This window comes from Solanum lycopersicum, chromosome 9, assembly GCF_036512215.1.
Source record: "Solanum lycopersicum chromosome 9, SLM_r2.1".
Lineage (NCBI taxonomy): Eukaryota > Viridiplantae > Streptophyta > Magnoliopsida > Solanales > Solanaceae > Solanum > Solanum lycopersicum.
The window spans coordinates 51334933-51351833 of NC_090808.1; the positions used below are offsets into that span (position 1 = coordinate 51334933).

Below are 16901 nucleotides of genomic sequence, written 5' to 3' on the forward strand. Positions count from 1 at the left end.
TTTATCAAAAATCAAGTGGCGACTCCGTAATTTTGAAGGTCGATTTTTCTTAAATAATAAGATTAATTGATTTTCCGAAACATAGTCAATTTCTCCCATTTTTAAACATAATAGTAGTATTTTTAAAACAAAACAAGTCGTACACAATATATACTCTTGCGGGCTAGGAGTATGACGTCGCTTCAAGGATAGTACTTCTTCAAGAATTTTCCATTGATGGGACCAATCCGCAAGCCGTCTGCATTCACAAGTTTGTAAGCTCCGCTTGAATAGACTTCTTGAATGACGTATGTTCCATCCCATTTTGAGGTGAACTTGCCTTTTGATTTATGAGATATGATAATTGGTCTTCTAACTGCATGAACTTGATCACCAACTTTGAAGGATCTTAGGCGAACCTTTTTATTGAAAGCACGAGAAAGACGAGCTTGGTAGCATTCAAGACTTTGTTGAGCTTCCAAACTTTTGTCATCGAGAGCTTCCAAATCTTCAAGACGGAGGTGAGCATTATCTTTTTCAATAAGTCCCTCTTGGATGGCAAACCTCAATGAAGGTATTTGTCGTTCAAGTGGAAAGACTGCTTCAGTTCCAAGGTTGATTTCTTTCAATGCGTCAACGGTCACCTTTACTCCTTTTTCAAGTTCAGGTGACGCATCTTTTGTATCTTCAAGTTTGATCAAGATAGATTGTGAGTACAATTCTGTTGATCCCTTAATTTTATTCTCCTAAGATTTATTCATGATTCGAGGGCAGTTAGTGGCTTATTTCTCGAACTAGGATGATTTAGATGTCACCTCTCTATGTGAATAATCCATCAATTTATGGAGTATTCGAGATCTTGATCTCTTTATGGAATTTCCGAAATGCCTTTTAAGGAAATTTAGTACCCTTTATATAGGCATAAACTAGGTTTTAGGATTGAGTAGCCTCCAAGAATCCTTATTTGAGTTGAACACAATTTGTAGTGTCTCAACTCGAATTGAACGCATCTAGTAGAGTCCAACAAAATTTCAATGTCTACAAATGTCCCCTGCTTCAAGGCTTGATGGAGTGTAGACTTGATGAAACTCAAATACGAGGCTTGAAGTGCTCATTCTTCCACCTTTGGAACTTCAGATTTTCAAATTTAATTTAAGAGATAAGAGATGAAGAGCAAATTTGGTCCCACTGGGCGTGCCAATTTGTTGACAATAAATTTTAAAGTGACAGAAAATAAATTGCAATCACAAATAAAATATGGAAAAACATGATTTTATTGATCAAGATAGATTGTGAGTACAATTTTGTTGATACCTTGATTCTACTCTCCTAAGATTTATCCATGATTCGAGGCAAGTTAGTGACGTATTTCTCGAACTAGGATGATTTAGATTTGACCTCTCTATGTGAATAATCCATCAATTTATAGAGTATTCGAGATCTTCATCTCTTTATGGAATTTCCGAGATGCCTTTTAAGAAAATTTAGTACTCTATATATAGGCATAAACTAGGATTTAGGATTGAGTAGCCTCCAAGAATCCTTATTTGAGTTGAACACGATTTTTATTGTCTCAACTCGAATTGAACGCATCTAGTAGAGTCCCAAAAAAATTTCAATGTCTACAAGGACCATAGGCACAAATTTATTATATTCTGAAAAGTTCAAGTCAGAGCTGATTGGTTACGCATATGCAGAATATTTATCTGATCCGCGTAAAGTCCGGTCTCAAAAACGCTATTTGTTTGCATGTGGAGGCACAATAATATCTTGGAAATCAATGAAGCAAATGTTGGTAATCACTTCTTCAAATCATGTAAAAATAAAAGTCCTCCATGAATCAAGTCGAGAGAGTGTGTGGTTGAGATCAATGACACACCATATATAAACCACAATGTACGAAGATAATCAACTGCAAATGAACGTGTCCACAAGATGATTGTTGTTATGAACAAGTTGGATAAATAATTTACTTGCAATATAGTTACGAGGTCATGACGAATAGAATGATATTCAAGAATGTATTCGGCTAAGCTCAAAGTCTTGTCATATACATGAAATAAGATAATGATATATGAGGATGGGTTCAACCATGCAACATCTTTGTGAATGTGATTTTATCACAAAGACAATGTTTATATCAATATTTGAGAAGTCTGTGTACAAGACTGAAGATTTCATCACAAGAAATTAAGTGATGTTTTAATTAGGGGGAGTATACTGCGTGTTGCACTCTTTTTTTCTTGACCTAGGTTTTGTCCCACTGGATTTTTAATGAGACAACAAATAATGTCTATCAAAAGATATGTGTATTTTATTTCCTTCACTAGAATTAATTTCCCACATGATTTTTTCTAATAAGGTTTTAACGATGGACATTATCTATACACATACAAGGGGGAGTGTTATAAATCCATTGAACAAGTGGATTGTATATTTAGTTTATTCATGAACTACTAAGTTCATGTATGTACATTCCAAGGTGATATGAATTTTGGTGGATAACTATGTATAATTCCAAGGTGATATAAACCTTGGTGGATAAAACTATGTATAATTTCAAGTGACCTTTGGATATGGTATCTCGACACTATATATAGATATATCATTCACCATTTGAAAATACACTTGAATAAAAAGAAAAATTTTCTCCTTCATCTACTTCTCTTATCTTTTTTCGTTAAACTTATATTATTATAAGCTTGATTTTATAACAGATAGCACATTATTATTATTTTCTTTCTATTTCTCTCTTCAGTTGAATACATTATTATTTCTTTAGGAATCAAATAAACATTCCGTTAACCATAGGTTTTCAAATTTTTAATTCAAGATTTATGATTAAATCTTATCTTGAATATACATATTGAATAGCCTACTATTTTTGTGGGAATGGATAAAGTGTAGTAGTTTTTCTCATTTTATTGGTCAAAAGATTAGATTTTGAATTTTTTTTCAATTCGAGAAATAATTTCTATTGATGATCAAAATGATTGTTTTTGTAATTACTCAATGTGTATAGAGTGATTTTTAGGGGTTGTTTGGTATAAAAATTAATAATACAATAATTAGTAATGTAGAAATTAGTAATATAGAATTTGTTTATTTTTATAATTGTTTGGTTTATTACTTCCCATTTCCACCTAATTTTGTGCTTAAATCAAAACTCTAAAAAAACTTCTTTTTATTTATACTCTTGAATTATTATGAGATTATCTATTTATATAATTGGGTCAAAATAGATAACTCAGACTATATTTTTGGTGGCTTTTTAACTAGCTAGGAGAAGAATAATTTTGTCGTCATGTTTGCTATTTTCTCATTTGAATTATTTGAGGGTAAAATTGTCAACTTAATAAATTGATCACTCTCAAAACATTAATTTTCAATTTAAGAAAGATAGACCATCTACTTTTAAAATCTAAAAAACACTAAACAATAGAAAAATTGAATAATCTATCTAAGTTAGTAGAAAATTTAAGTGATATTTTTAATATGTATGTAATTTTATAAATCGTTTAAAATACAAATAATTAGAATATCATGTATCAACAAATAATACATTCAATTAAGATCACATATGTCATGTTGTGATTATTTTTCAATTAGTAAATATTAAATAACTCATATTTCAAATTTGTATTGATTCTTATTGTATTTATTTAGCAACAATCAACTCTCTCTAAAAAATGAAATTTGTAATCTAATTTATTTAAATAAATTTACTAATACATATGTAAACATAAAATCAAGAAAATAAAAAAAATGATTAAAAGATTTGAGGGGTATTTTTGTTTTTACGTGATTAATCACATGTATTAAATTTTATATATTAATAATACCATCAAATATAAGGTATTAGTATCCTATAATACCCGACTCATATTTTATTTTTATTTTTTTTGAAAAAGAATTAAGTATCAATTTGAAAAGGAGCAAAAACAGCATATGTTGTAACTATTCCAATGTATATTGTTTTTCCCTTTTAAAATAGGGGTTGAACGCTTTTCAAAGAATATATGTGAAGAACACAAAACATAAAAAAAAATGGGGGAAGGAATTAAAGATGAAATTTCTATCTTCTTCACTGATATTAACAAAGCAAAAGTGACATTCAATTTTGAAACATAGCTTTGATTCCTTGACACTCAAAGTTAGGCTTGGAGCAACCTTTCACAAGACTTCATTATCATTCCGCTGTTGTTAACATATACACATTCTCGTTCTTGTTACGAAATTCTTACAGTGGTATCAAAGTCAGGTTAATTGCATTATATTCAAATAATATAATTGTTCATGGCTTGAAGTCACATCTTTATTGTTTCAAAAATGTAATATCTAATGATAGATCTAATATTTATTAAAAAAAAAATTGAAGGGTGTGTTTGGGGGGGGGGGGGAGGGTAATCAAATTTTTTGTTACAAATTGATTTGTCTGAACGTGGAGAAGATTTAGTAATTTTTTTGTTCATAAGAATGAACAAATATGGTGAAAAAGAAGAAGTAATAGAAATAATCTAATTTATACGGGATATAAATTAGGATGACGTTGCTAAATAGAAAGAAGTTATTAGTCATTTATATAAATAAAAAACGAAAATTACATTAAAAAAATCGCCCTTACACTTAGTAGCAAAATTTGCTTTAGTACTTAAACTACATGAGCATTTAAATACCCCTTATCATCTTCGAAGTGATTTTTTTTTCACTCTGAGACTAACAACACTCTCACCCGCCACATAGGCGCCACATCATAACCACATAGTTACCACGTCATTAATTTTTAATACTTTCTTACTTATTCATTATTTTTTTATTAATATTTTTTAAAATTAATTATATCAATTAATTAATTTATAAATGCATCTTTCTTCTTCCTTGTTGTTCATCATTTCAACCTTCAATATTTACTTTTCTTCTTCTTCACTATTCAACAATGTTTCTTAAATGACTAATGAAAAAATCACTATAATATCCACATTATCTTCTTCGAACTCACTCCACGAATTTACCCTCTTGGAGATAATTTTTTTTTGAAAGCCAAGTTTTTCTTGACAACTCAAATAAGAAATGAAGATTGCATAAGAAAGTTGATTAAAAAAAATATAGATTCTATGCGAAATATTTTAAATAGATCTGGAAATCAAAATGGGTCACTCAAATTTCAAGAAAGTTTATATTTATGTAATCAACATGAATAATATAGAGCGAAATCAACTCAATACAATGACTTTGATATTGAATTTTACGGATTAGTAAAGGACTATTAAAATAAAAATATTTTTTTTTGAAGTGGGAGAAAGATGTAGGAGGAGATGTTTCACCGGAGAAAAAGGTGTGAGGAAGATGACAAAATGAAAAGAAAAAAATTAAAGAAATTAAAAGGGGGACCCACTAATTCTGTATACCTCTAAATAAATTTTTTTACATATTTAGAGAGTTAATATATCAAGAAAAACTATTTTAAATATTAATTATATATTGACCAATAAAAAAAGTCCATGTGTAGGACTTTAAAAAGATTCATCTTTTTTTTTTACGCGCTTTAAGGAGAGTACTCTCACTTTTCCTGCCACGTCATCACTTAGGGAATATTTAAATCACTTGAAAAATATTAAGGGGGTATTTAACGCCCCTGTATTTTAAGGGTTAAAGTAAATTTTGTTGTCAAATTTAAGGGGATTTTTAAAATCCAGAAGAAAGGGTAATGCTTAGATGAAGCTAATTGAAGCTGAGAAAAAAAGAAATTGAGTTTAGAATTTATGTCAATAATGATGATAATGACATGAAATCACAATAGACAATAACTTTGGTATTTTTGTTTTTGTTTATGCCCTCACTCCTTCACGAACTTTTTAACCACCATCACTATTCTGTTTTCTTGATTTGTTGTAACAATTTTTTTAATATTCTTATAAATTCAGAAGAAAGAGTCATCAATGAATTCATTCAAGCGAAGATGAGAAAAAATAAAAGCAAAAACGGAGTCATTTAAGCGAGGAAGAAGAGAGAAGACACATAAAAATAGTAAAATAAATAAATTACACGTGAAGACTTGTACAAATCTAACAACACATGCGCACCATGCTGGATTGTGTGACTATTTATACTGTGAAAGTAGTATTATTTACATTCTCAACAAGAAATATAATAAATTATGATGATAATTTGAACATGTTCAAAACAAATTTCAAGTAAATAATACCTTTAAATGTTAATATATGGTAACATATCATACCGTAGCGTGTCATTCCCCAATAAGTACTCTAAGTATAGTATAGTGAGTATTTACTCCAAGGTTTAACAAAGTAGGAAATCCCAAGCACACTCTTTTGTCCTTCGCTTGTCAAGTCTGCAATGCCCAGAAATTATCTTTCTGCCTTTTCTCATTCCGTTGTCATTCTATATAGAATAGAATAGCATAGCAATAGAAATCAGCTTAATTATCTTGTTTGCCTTATGAAATGGGAAGTAGCAGCGGAAGCGATGTGGAAGCAGGATTCGCCAAGCTACAAGGCGAAGATTTCGAGTATTACATGCAGACATACTCCATAGTCCTCGGCCGCAACTCCAAGAAGTCAACCGTCGATGTTGACTTATCCTCTCTCGGCGGCGGAATGAACATCTCACGTCACCACGCTCGTATCTTCTACGACTTCCAACGCCGTCGTTTTGCCCTCGAAGTATTGGGGAAGAACGGTTGTTTCGTTGAAGGTGTCCTCCATCTCCCCGGTAACCCGCCGGTGAAACTAGATTCACAGGATTTACTTCAGATCGGAGATAAGGAGTTCTATTTCCTTCTTCCAATTCGTAGTATTTTAGGTGGACCAATTGGGCCTAGACATCATGTGAATGTGAACTATCCAGCAGGGGGTTCTCCTATGCTGCCGCATCATCAGCCGCATATGCCCTTGCCTCCACCAGTGGGTTATGGTGGGGTAGGGAAGAAGGGTTTCTTAAGAGGGAGGGAGTATTATGAAGAGGAGTATGATGATGATGATGGTGGGGAAGCTGGTTCTGGAACTAAGAAGATGAGGAGAGGGGATGGTATTGAGGGTGGTGGGTATGGATATGGCTCTGGTGGTTCTAGTGGGAAGATTGCGGTTCCTGCGCATCTGGGTGAGTAGTTTTATCTGTTTCATTTTACTTCTTTTCAGTAAAAATAGCCTCTTTATTGTTAATCTCGACTTAGATGATATATTTGGACATCGGTTCTTGTTTTCATTTGTATTGTTACATTCAATTAAACTCTTCCTGCACTTCCCTATGACTGAGATTTCGGTGGGGGTATATTCTCATCAATTATTTGCTCGCAATACAGAAGATTTTTGTTGCTTGTGAAGCATCAACTAGTTAAAAACTCATCTTTAGTTGGTGTAAATAGGTATTGACCATCTTTGCTGACTGTAAATATAACTATAGACATTTCTGTGGTTTATGATCTGTGATTCGCTTGGACAACTTTTGTGGATATGTATTTTAGCTGTTGAATTAAACTATTCTAGTTGATACAACGGAGAGGAAACTTTGTATATGGTGATTGTTAGTTCTATTTCCTTAGTCCCTGCTGATGGATTTATGGGATGCTTACTGTAGGTAAAAGACTCATTTATTTTATATAGGCCTTTGTTAATAGTTTCTGGAACAAAAAGATGTGTAGATTAGGCTTTAAACTCTTTTTGTTTTTACAAATGAAGTTTTCAGATCATAAGTTTGCTCCTGCTCTTAAGTGACATTGTTGATGTACTGTTGGTCCTTAGCACTAAGAGTACGCCAGTCGCATTGTGACAGGGAAAATAACTTGATAGGATTGACTGTAATGCCTGTGTCTGTGTACCTTTTGGTGCATAATGCTTCTGGAATATTCAAGTCCATTATACACTGTTTAGGCTTTTTCAAGGATTAAAGTTTCATCAGTGATCTCTCTCCTTTTTTGGGATAATAAGCTTCAATAACTGTAAAAGGCATTTTTCTGTAGCCTTCTATCACGAAGAACCAGCTCATTAACTGGTTGTGATTTAGTATCAGTGTTCCAATGTTTTCCCTTTGATATCTCAAAGCCCCCACCTGTTGATCGGTGTCTGATGATCCTTTCTGCTAGACTATCTTCACCTGTCTAATTTAGTTTCTTAGTGTTATTTCTTGTTAGAGTGGGTAAAAGTCCAACATTGGTAGGGGAAAGGATTGGTGGTCTCCTTATATGAACTTGGGCAATCCTCCTCTCATGAGCTAACTTTTGGGGTTGAGTTAGGCCCATGTGCCATATCTTTTCATGGTATCAGAGTCAGTTCCATCCCCGTTTGGGCTCCCGATTCACGCTCCAGCTGGTCCTGGGCAGGAGAGTGTTAGAGTGGGTAAACGTCCCAAATTGGTTGGAGATGGACTGATAGTCTTCTTATAGGGACTTTGGCAATTTTCCCCTCATGAGCTAGCTTTCGGGGTTGAGTGAAGCCAGGTGCTATATCTTTGTACTTTCTAGTGGTAGTTACCAAATATGTTACCAATCACGACACAAATCTTTGTTTCTCAGTAGTATTATTTGATAAGTAATCAGGTATTTTATTGATCGAAATGAAAAGCCAGCATTAAAAGAATGCTGTACTAAATAACTCCAGAAAGGAGAACCTTACCGTGAATCTAAAGAACTAAGAAAGTCAATCATAGAATTGAGCTCTAAAACATGTAACACATCTATGTTGCAGAAATACACACTTTAATTTAAGATTTTAACTATATATTCCTACTTGTCTTCAAACAATCTTGCGTTACTTTCTCTCCATATAGCCCATCACACTACTGCCAGGATGGAGTTCCAAATTATGCTAGGATAGCTGAAAATCCACCTGCTGTATTTTAGGCATGCACCAATGAATACCCAAAATAATAAGGAGAAAGTGCCAAGTCTGTCTAGTGAAATGACAATGAAGAAATAGGTGATTGACATCCTCCGCTTCCTCTTCACAAAAAGAGCACCTGTTGCAAAGTATAATTTCTCTCTTTTGAACATTGTCAAGGTTGAGACATTTCCCATATCCAAGAGAAGCATTTGAGTTTTGGGTGCCTTATTAATCCAAATAGTTTTCCAGGGCTAAGCTTTGTTTCTCAGTTTATGACCTTAACATTGTCTTAATTTTGAAATGCGCTCCATCCAGCGTTTGAGTTTTTTTATCACAACTCATATCAAACCCAGGTTTGAGTTCTTTTGCTTCCTGTAACCTTTTTTATTTTTGGAAACTCGATGTTCAACCAATCTTGATTTTTCTTAATTATTGTCCAATAGCAGAAGAAATTACAACTGGGTCCTTTTTATTTGTTTGATAAGGGACAACACACTTGGGTCCATGTATTTGGAAAGGCGAGGAGCCTTACTTAGAAATCCTATATGCTTTACCGAATCTGAATGAATCTCCTCTTCAGTTCAGAAAAATGAAGTACTTGAGGACCTTCTGTCTAAATTAATGTCACCAAGGACACCTCTCTTGACACCAACCTTTGTCACCAAGATTTTTAGCTGTAAACCTATTTTTTCAATTTTCTCATGAAGAGACCCAGTTCCTTCCCAGCACCTCCGCTGATTCAATTTCTCCATCCTCTAAAGCTAACCACTCCTTCCCCATCAAGCCCCAAAGCAACTGAACCCACTCTACCCAGCTCTGCCACCTTATCTTCCCCCAAGTGAGTACTACACAATCACCCTGTGCATTACCCAGCCAAGGTAATCCCTTTGTTTTCCTCACTCCAAGCACCCCCCTTCCCCAATTCAGGCCCTGCCACCCTCTACCCTCGTCAACCCCGCTAGTATTTGAGAAAACCAGTTACTCCCTCCGTCCCATTTTATGTGACAACATTTCCTTTTTAGTCGGTCCCAAAAAAGAATGTCACATTTCCTTATATGGTAAGTATTTAAAGGTATAATTTCTCTTTACCCTTATTGGTCCCACTTAATTTTCTATTATATTTATGAGGAGAGAGAAAAATGAGTTACTTTTTTGAAGGGCAATTTGGTAAACATTTCAAAGTTTTCATTATTTCTTCAAATCCGTGTCGGGTCAAATGTTGCCACATAAAATGGAACGGAGGGAGTATTTAGTGACCGAATAGGTTTATATTCCTTTTGATTTTCCGTTGTTACTTTTGGGGTGGAACACATTAAATAATAGTAAATGAAAATAATTGAATGTCGGAGCTCCTCTCTTTCTATATTAGTATTGAGTCTTCAGCCAACTTATTTTTCGCTCAATCAATGATGCTTATATTTTCTTCCTTTATCAGTTATACTGGCTAATAGATTGTTTTTGACACATTTTTCAGATATCAGTGATCTTAAGTTGTAAGAACTGTAAACTACTAATCACTTAGTTGAATAATCAGGTAAATGACCAGTTGTGAACATACAAGTAGAAACAGCCGCATTAGCTTTTTCACTTAAACCCGAGAATATGTGTACTACTATAAATTAAAATATTATACATGCTGACTATAGTGGCCATTTTCTATCTGTTGATATTCGTGTGCAATTGGAACCTAAGAAAATACTTGAAGTAAGAGATCGACATCTACTAATTAATGATCAATGAAGTATAGCTCTAATTGCCCTATTTCAATAAAGGTGCAACAGTAATACTGAATGAAATAAATTATTACAAAGACTAGCCTGTAAACTCTACCATTACATCTTTCTTCTTTTAAATTTGGCCTAACCCATCTGTGGCCACTTAAATTTGACACCAGTTTTCACTTAGACACATTAACTAGACTTGGTTCATTTAGACACCTCATGCCATGGCCCACTATATCAATTTGACACTTTCTGCAGACGTGTTATAGTGAGTATCACACTCACTTCTGGCGCGTGAAAAGCTTATTTAATTGATTTTTATTTTTTTGCTTCTTCTTTCCCAATTTTTAACCACCATCTCCCTAAACATCAACTCCTTACCTGGAGAAGTAGATTCGATGGTGCTTATTAGTTAAAACAAAACAGCTAAGATTATAGTAGATCAAGCTGTAATGATTTGATTTATGAAAAACATAGAACCAGCTGAGGAAACAACTGAGGAAGATTGAACAAGATGTGTCTTGCACGAGTGAAGAACTGATCCTAAACTCGAAAAGAAGGATTGCACTGAGAAGACGATTTGCATGGGGGAGGGTCGGGGTTCGGGTGGTGGGGATGGTGGGAAAGATGATTTGGGGGGAGGAGGGGTTGAGGATATAGGGTGGTGGGCATGGCGGGGAAGATGATTCTGATTTTGGGGTGGGGGTGGGGGGAGGGATGGGGATCAGGTGGTAGGGAAGGGGATGGTGATCTGGGGGTGGGGCTGCTGGAGAAGATAATCTAGGTGGGCTGTGTGTTATTATTATTTTTTTAATTATTTGGTTTAAAAAATAACATTTGTGATTGACTGATTGGCCCTTTTTTTTCTACTCAAAATTCATTATTTAACAATTAGTCTCAATATATATGCCACATGTCTTCATTTAAATAGCCACTTTGACATGTTATCGTTGAGTGTGTTACATACACCTTAGATATTTGGCTGATATTCAATGAAGTGTAAAAAAATGATACAATGAAGCATGATATGAGGTGTCTAAAATGAACAGAATCTAATTTAGGTTTCTAAGTGAAAATTAGTGCCAACTTTAGGTGGCCGCCGATGGGTTAGGCCTTTAAATTTTAAAATTTAATTTATATCTATCGATTAAAAGAGATATTGCTTTTGTTTTCTGGACTTAACTTTTGAGGAGCTAAAAGCAAACATTCACCTCTTTTAGTTGGCCTTCTTAAAATATAAAATTACAAATGTAGTAGTCATACCTAGACCTTTGTTTGCTTGGATATAGTAAGTTGTTGAAGGAATAGTCGATGTGCAAGAAAATTGGCCCATACACCCCTGATGTTGAAAAAGAAGATAAAAAAGGATATCTTGCTGAAAAGGAAGGAAATTGCCCTGACCCAAGGGTGTGACTTAGTGGTCAAAGAAGTGGTGGAGAGTCATGAGGTCTCAGATTCAAATCCCATCGGAGGTATCCTGTGGAATTAGTCAAGGTGCGCAATAGATGGCCCAAACACCATAGTCATTAAAAGAGGGAAGGAAATTGTCCTGCCAAAAAGAAAAGCAATCTTTGCAAAATATTTTTTAAAGATGACTCATGATGTTGAACAAATCCATATGCCTTTGCGACGAGGCATTTAAACTTCTTAGGCATCTAATAGGGGCTCATGATCACTATTACCAACATTCTTAAGGAATCTATCGCTGATTGACGCTAAGAAGGATAAATAGATACTCCCTCTGTTACGATTTGTTTTTTTTAAAAAAACTTTCCTTTTAGGTTGTTTCAAGAAGAATGCCTCTTTCTTGATTTGACAACTCTTTAATTTCAACATCCCACATGGCATATTTAAGACTACAAGATTAAAGGGCATTTTGGTATGTTAGCCATATCTTTAGTTTAAGACCACGCGATTGTTAGGTAGGAAAGACTAGCAGTTTGTCTGGTCGGTCTCTTTGTATCTTTCTGTACTATCTTGATACTCTTTCAATAGAACTTTACCTTAACAAAAAAGAAAAAGAAATGTACACATTAAACCTTCTTGTGATCCAGGGAAGAGCCATTTAACATATATACGGAAGGCATATATATGAAAGCTTTAGTAATGTTCCGTTGTATCTTATAAAAGTGTATTCTGGTAGACTTGTAAATAATAAAGAAGTGTATTCTGGTAGAGCACATATTCAGATTTCAATGATTTGTTCTGTAAATGTTGATTTACAGCTTCTATCTTCAGAACTCAGTATTTGATTCGTTGAATTTATTTGGCCTAAACTTCTTGCAGATAAGAAGATAGATGGAATATCACGTGTTGAAAGAGATGCTGACAACCAACAGCTGATGCAGTTAGAAGAGAAGGACGTTGTATCATCTGTAGCAAATGTGCTTTCTGACCTCTGCGGTCCAGGAGAATGGATGCCAATGGAGAAGCTTCATGCTGAGGTAACTTCAAATTTAAAAATCTCGTCACATAAAGACCAAAACATTATTAACTTAAGACTAAACTACAAGCATATGGAAAAGTTCTGCTTATAAGTTTCTCCCTCAGTCGATAGCAATTACTTTCATAGTCCAGAAGGAATTTTTGTTTAGGCCTATTAGGTGCAATAATTAGGCCAGGAATTTTTGAGGGTCCTATTTGTTTCTATCTTTTTCCTTGAAAGACAATTCTGTTGCATGTGTTGGATAATGTTCTATGCTGATTTTCTGCAAATGCCTATGATGTTTCTAGGGGTACATATCTTTCTTGTTTTACTGTATTGGTAGTACTGATCAATCAGTGTTTGGCATATTCTCTGGTCATGAACTGAACTCAGGGTATAAGTTTAACTTCTTTTTTCTCTGGGTTCTTCTTAAACAATATTTAGGACAAAGAAATTATTTTCCTGCCTTAGGTTATTAAACTGTTTAGATCTATGCTTGATGCTGCAAGATATTCCTCCCTTTTATTTCTTCATCCTTACCTTGTATCTCCTTTGTTCGTCTTTATTATTTTGGGATTTTTTTTTCTGAGAGTAGGAGGGAAGGACATCTACCCTGGTTGGTTTGATCATCTTTTTGAGCTAAAGCTGCAGTGCTCTTTCTACACTTCCTTTTTTCATTTAATAGTCTGCTGCTTCATGATTGCTTTTTCCTGAACCAGATCCATGTCTGACATAATTTTCAGAAATCAGATCCATGTCTGACATAATTTTCAGAAATTAAACCTTGCACAAGTACAATGCTTTATGTTCCCAATTTCCCCTTGTAGGCATTAATACTTTGAGAGATGACACATATAAGCTCATATGTTTAGTTAAGTGACATTTCCTTTTATTATTGTAAATCCTTAAAACTTGACTCAGTCTCGTACTACAAACTGCTTGTCCTATATTTTTTAATTTTTTCTTTGGTAAAAAAAAGATTTTATCAAGTTTACCAGATGTAACCAGCACCATCTTAGTGCTGGAGTACATAAAATTACAATCCAGGCGATGCCTTTAGAGGGTTAAGCAAAATCTATTAAAGGATCACATCATATTGTGCTTTCAGTTTATATAAGAAAACTAGTAGAAGTGCAAAAATTTGCATTTTGTTCTATGAATAACCTCTGTTTTCCCTTTATAACACCTAGCGTTCACGTCCATCCATACTACCCAAATCAGACATGCTAAGATTGTTCTATGAATCTCTTTTGCATCCCTTTTCAGACCCGAAACTGTTCAGTTTCAAATTAGTATTTAATAGAAGAAGGCATGGCCCATATCATGCCAAAAATGCTGAACTATAAATTTCCTAATTGAGTGGTAACTTGACTATGGATGAAGAGATGCCTGTCTCTCAATTTCATTTGCAGATGTGAAGCATTTTCTGCAAATACTCAGCACTCTTTTCTGCAGCTTTAGTTTTGTCAGCATAGCTATCTTCCATCAAATGTGAGATACCTTGTAGGGGGACTTCGTTTTCTGCTATTTGGACATGCTACCTGAGATCTGTAATTGAGCTTTTTAACAATTATTAACAATGAATGCTGCTGTTTCCGGACAAATTATGGAGTTGAACTCCTTATTAGCTCCATTGAACTTCTTAGAACCTAACCTTGATATTTCCTGAAGAAATTATGAGTAAACTCCTAAGTTAACTACAATGAACTTCCTAGACTCCCAAGTAGTTGGGCAAATTCTTCTTCCAATCATTGCAATCCTTCTGAAACAAATATTCTATCCATAATCTATTTTGCACTGCGATATGGCAGTGTTCAGCTAAGCTGAGATCTGGAAACTAATCTGTTAATGGTGTGTTCCCCATCATTCGTTACATATATATTATATATACACACACACACATACATACACTCAAAAGTATATTCTTCTACTGTTCCTAACTTATACTCTTGAGTATTAGCATATAAAGCTTCCCATTGGTTCCTGATGTGCGTTTAAAAACTAATTTGATATGAGCCTGAGACACCCTTTATGCTTCAGGAATGTACCATATTTGTCTATCACCACTTTTGTGTAGAGAAGTTCCTTGTTGTCCACAGCCTCTTTTTAATATACTTTAGTTAGTAAGCATATATTCCCTATCTGGTTCTCCAACTCAAATAAGTATGACTGGTTTCCACTTTACCTAATGAAAAGATTTCTCTTCCTATAAAAGTTCTTTCTGATTTGGTCCGGTGCTTTTCCACCTTTGATGGGTGTAGTGACATCATATGTGTTGGCAGAACATTCATCACATATTAATTAAATTCTACCTCCCAATATCAAATACCTTTCCCTTCAGATTATTTCTTCTTTACCTTCTCAATCACACCATTCCAAATGTTCAACTTATAACCAGCTAATGGCATGCGAAACAAAGCTATGTTGCGTGGTCTTTTTCAAAATGTCGATGGATGCATGTCAGATCCTCCAAATGTAGTGCATTTGCAGAGGTTTCAAAAACCTGAGAAAGAGGACGACTGAATGCAATAAATACCATCAGTTTGAAATACCTGAAAAAGATCTTCACTGCCTCCTATATAATGTTTCATTCCTAAGAAGAATGGAACTGAAAAAGGATGTCAGGCCTTTCATCTTGGCAGGGAGTTTTGCCACGAATCAATGCGAAAATACCTAATAAAAGACTGAACTGCATAAATTAAAGCCCTCTTTTGGAATTCCAACGCATTGCACTCTTGGAATTCCACACCAAGTGTGCAAATTGCACTGTGCAATCATTGACTCTTAATTTCCTTATTATTAAGTCTCTAAAGCCATTTACGAAGAGGGCTTTAATTTATGTTGATGAAGGCCTGATACTCAGAGAAGAATTCCCAGAATTTATTGGAGTGTTATGGTTGCTTGCTTGTTAGGCATGGATTATCAAACTTTTGCTTGAAATTAGGGTGCTGTGTAGATAATGTCGGAGTATTATCTTTTGCAGCTTTTGAACTGGAAGGAGGAGCAAATTTTTAGCTGTATGCTTTTCCTCTTGTTTATAGTTGTTGATGAGTTTTTTCTTCATTACATGTGAAGTTGCTGTACTCTTTGTTGACAATTTGGCTCTGTTTGTCTTTTCTCTAAAAAAAGAAAAGAAGATGTGAAAGAGTATATTATTTTGTCTTCCCATCCTGTTATCGAATATCATTGCCTTCTTGTTTGCCATAGTTGTGTGAAAATTTTTCTTTCTCAACTTTTTGATAGTTGGCTTATAAATCTTTTTAAGTTGTCATAGTTGGATTTTTGAATAACAATGTGCAGTTGGTGGAACACTACGGCAATACCTGGCACCATAGTCGTGTGAGGAGATACTTGACATCTGAGGACTATCCTAGCGCTGAAGCTAAATCCAAGCCATGGTATGGATTGCTGATGCTTTTGAGAAAATACCCAGAGCATTTTGTCATCAATACACGTTCCAAGGGACGGGTCACTTTGGAGTTTGTTTCTCTCGTCTCACTTCTTTCGTGAAAGCTTTATAACATCTCAGCCACTTCGTCGTTGTAAATTAAGCTTTAAGTAGGTTGTGAAGCAACGCTTGAAAACTTTCCATCTGGGGGCTCAAACTTGTCTAATGACACATGAAATTACTGCAGTTTTTTATTTGTGTCAATTTACTGTTGCAGCAAATATTGCGGTTCCCTTTTTTTTTTAAATAACCAAAAATCCCCCTTTGAAACTCGGATCATAATGAGCCCGCACCTCCACCCTTTATTATTTATGGTAGAATTCGAACCCATGACATTAATAATAATGTTTGTTCGATCAGTCTAATCACCTCTCCCTGAAGAGCATCATATATAAACAAATGTATATCCAAACTATGACATAACAACAGAATAATTCTTACTCCCTTAGCATGAGCACAATATTGAGGATACGTAACATGGAGTGATTGCT

General features: G+C 34.4%; 2 protein-coding genes across 2 annotated transcripts; one reads left to right on the forward strand and one right to left on the reverse strand.

Moving 5' to 3' along the window:
* Positions 1 to 182: 182 nt before the first annotated feature.
* Positions 183 to 815, reverse strand: LOC138338567 (uncharacterized). The gene is made up of 2 exons (XM_069289543.1): positions 795 to 815; positions 183 to 725 (listed from the first exon to the last, which is right to left on the reverse strand). Exons 1-2 carry the CDS (start codon positions 813 to 815, stop codon positions 183 to 185), a joined length of 564 nt encoding a protein of 187 aa, XP_069145644.1.
* Positions 816 to 6116: 5301 nt separating this feature from the next.
* Positions 6117 to 16631, forward strand: LOC101250151 (transcriptional activator FHA1). Its single transcript, XM_004247022.5, has 3 exons — positions 6117 to 7098; positions 12824 to 12981; positions 16263 to 16631. Exons 1-3 carry the CDS (start codon positions 6444 to 6446, stop codon positions 16470 to 16472), a joined length of 1023 nt encoding a protein of 340 aa, XP_004247070.1. The 5' UTR covers positions 6117 to 6443; the 3' UTR covers positions 16473 to 16631.
* Positions 16632 to 16901: the final 270 nt, after the last annotated feature.

Bases quoted from the DNA above. Each gene is read 5' to 3' on its own strand.
- LOC138338567 (XM_069289543.1), bottom strand. From the start codon at position 815: ATGGATTATTCACATAGAGAG. The intron at 726-794 runs GTGACATCTAAA...AATAAATCTTAG, and splicing joins TGGATTATTCACATAGAGAG to GAGAATAAAATTAAGGGATC.
- LOC101250151 (XM_004247022.5), top strand. From the start codon at position 6,444: ATGGGAAGTAGCAGCGGAAGCGATGTGGAAGCAGGATTCGCCAAGCTA. The intron at 7,099-12,823 runs GTGAGTAGTTTT...AACTTCTTGCAG, and splicing joins TGCGGTTCCTGCGCATCTGG to ATAAGAAGATAGATGGAATA. The intron at 12,982-16,262 runs GTAACTTCAAAT...AACAATGTGCAG, and splicing joins TGGAGAAGCTTCATGCTGAG to TTGGTGGAACACTACGGCAA.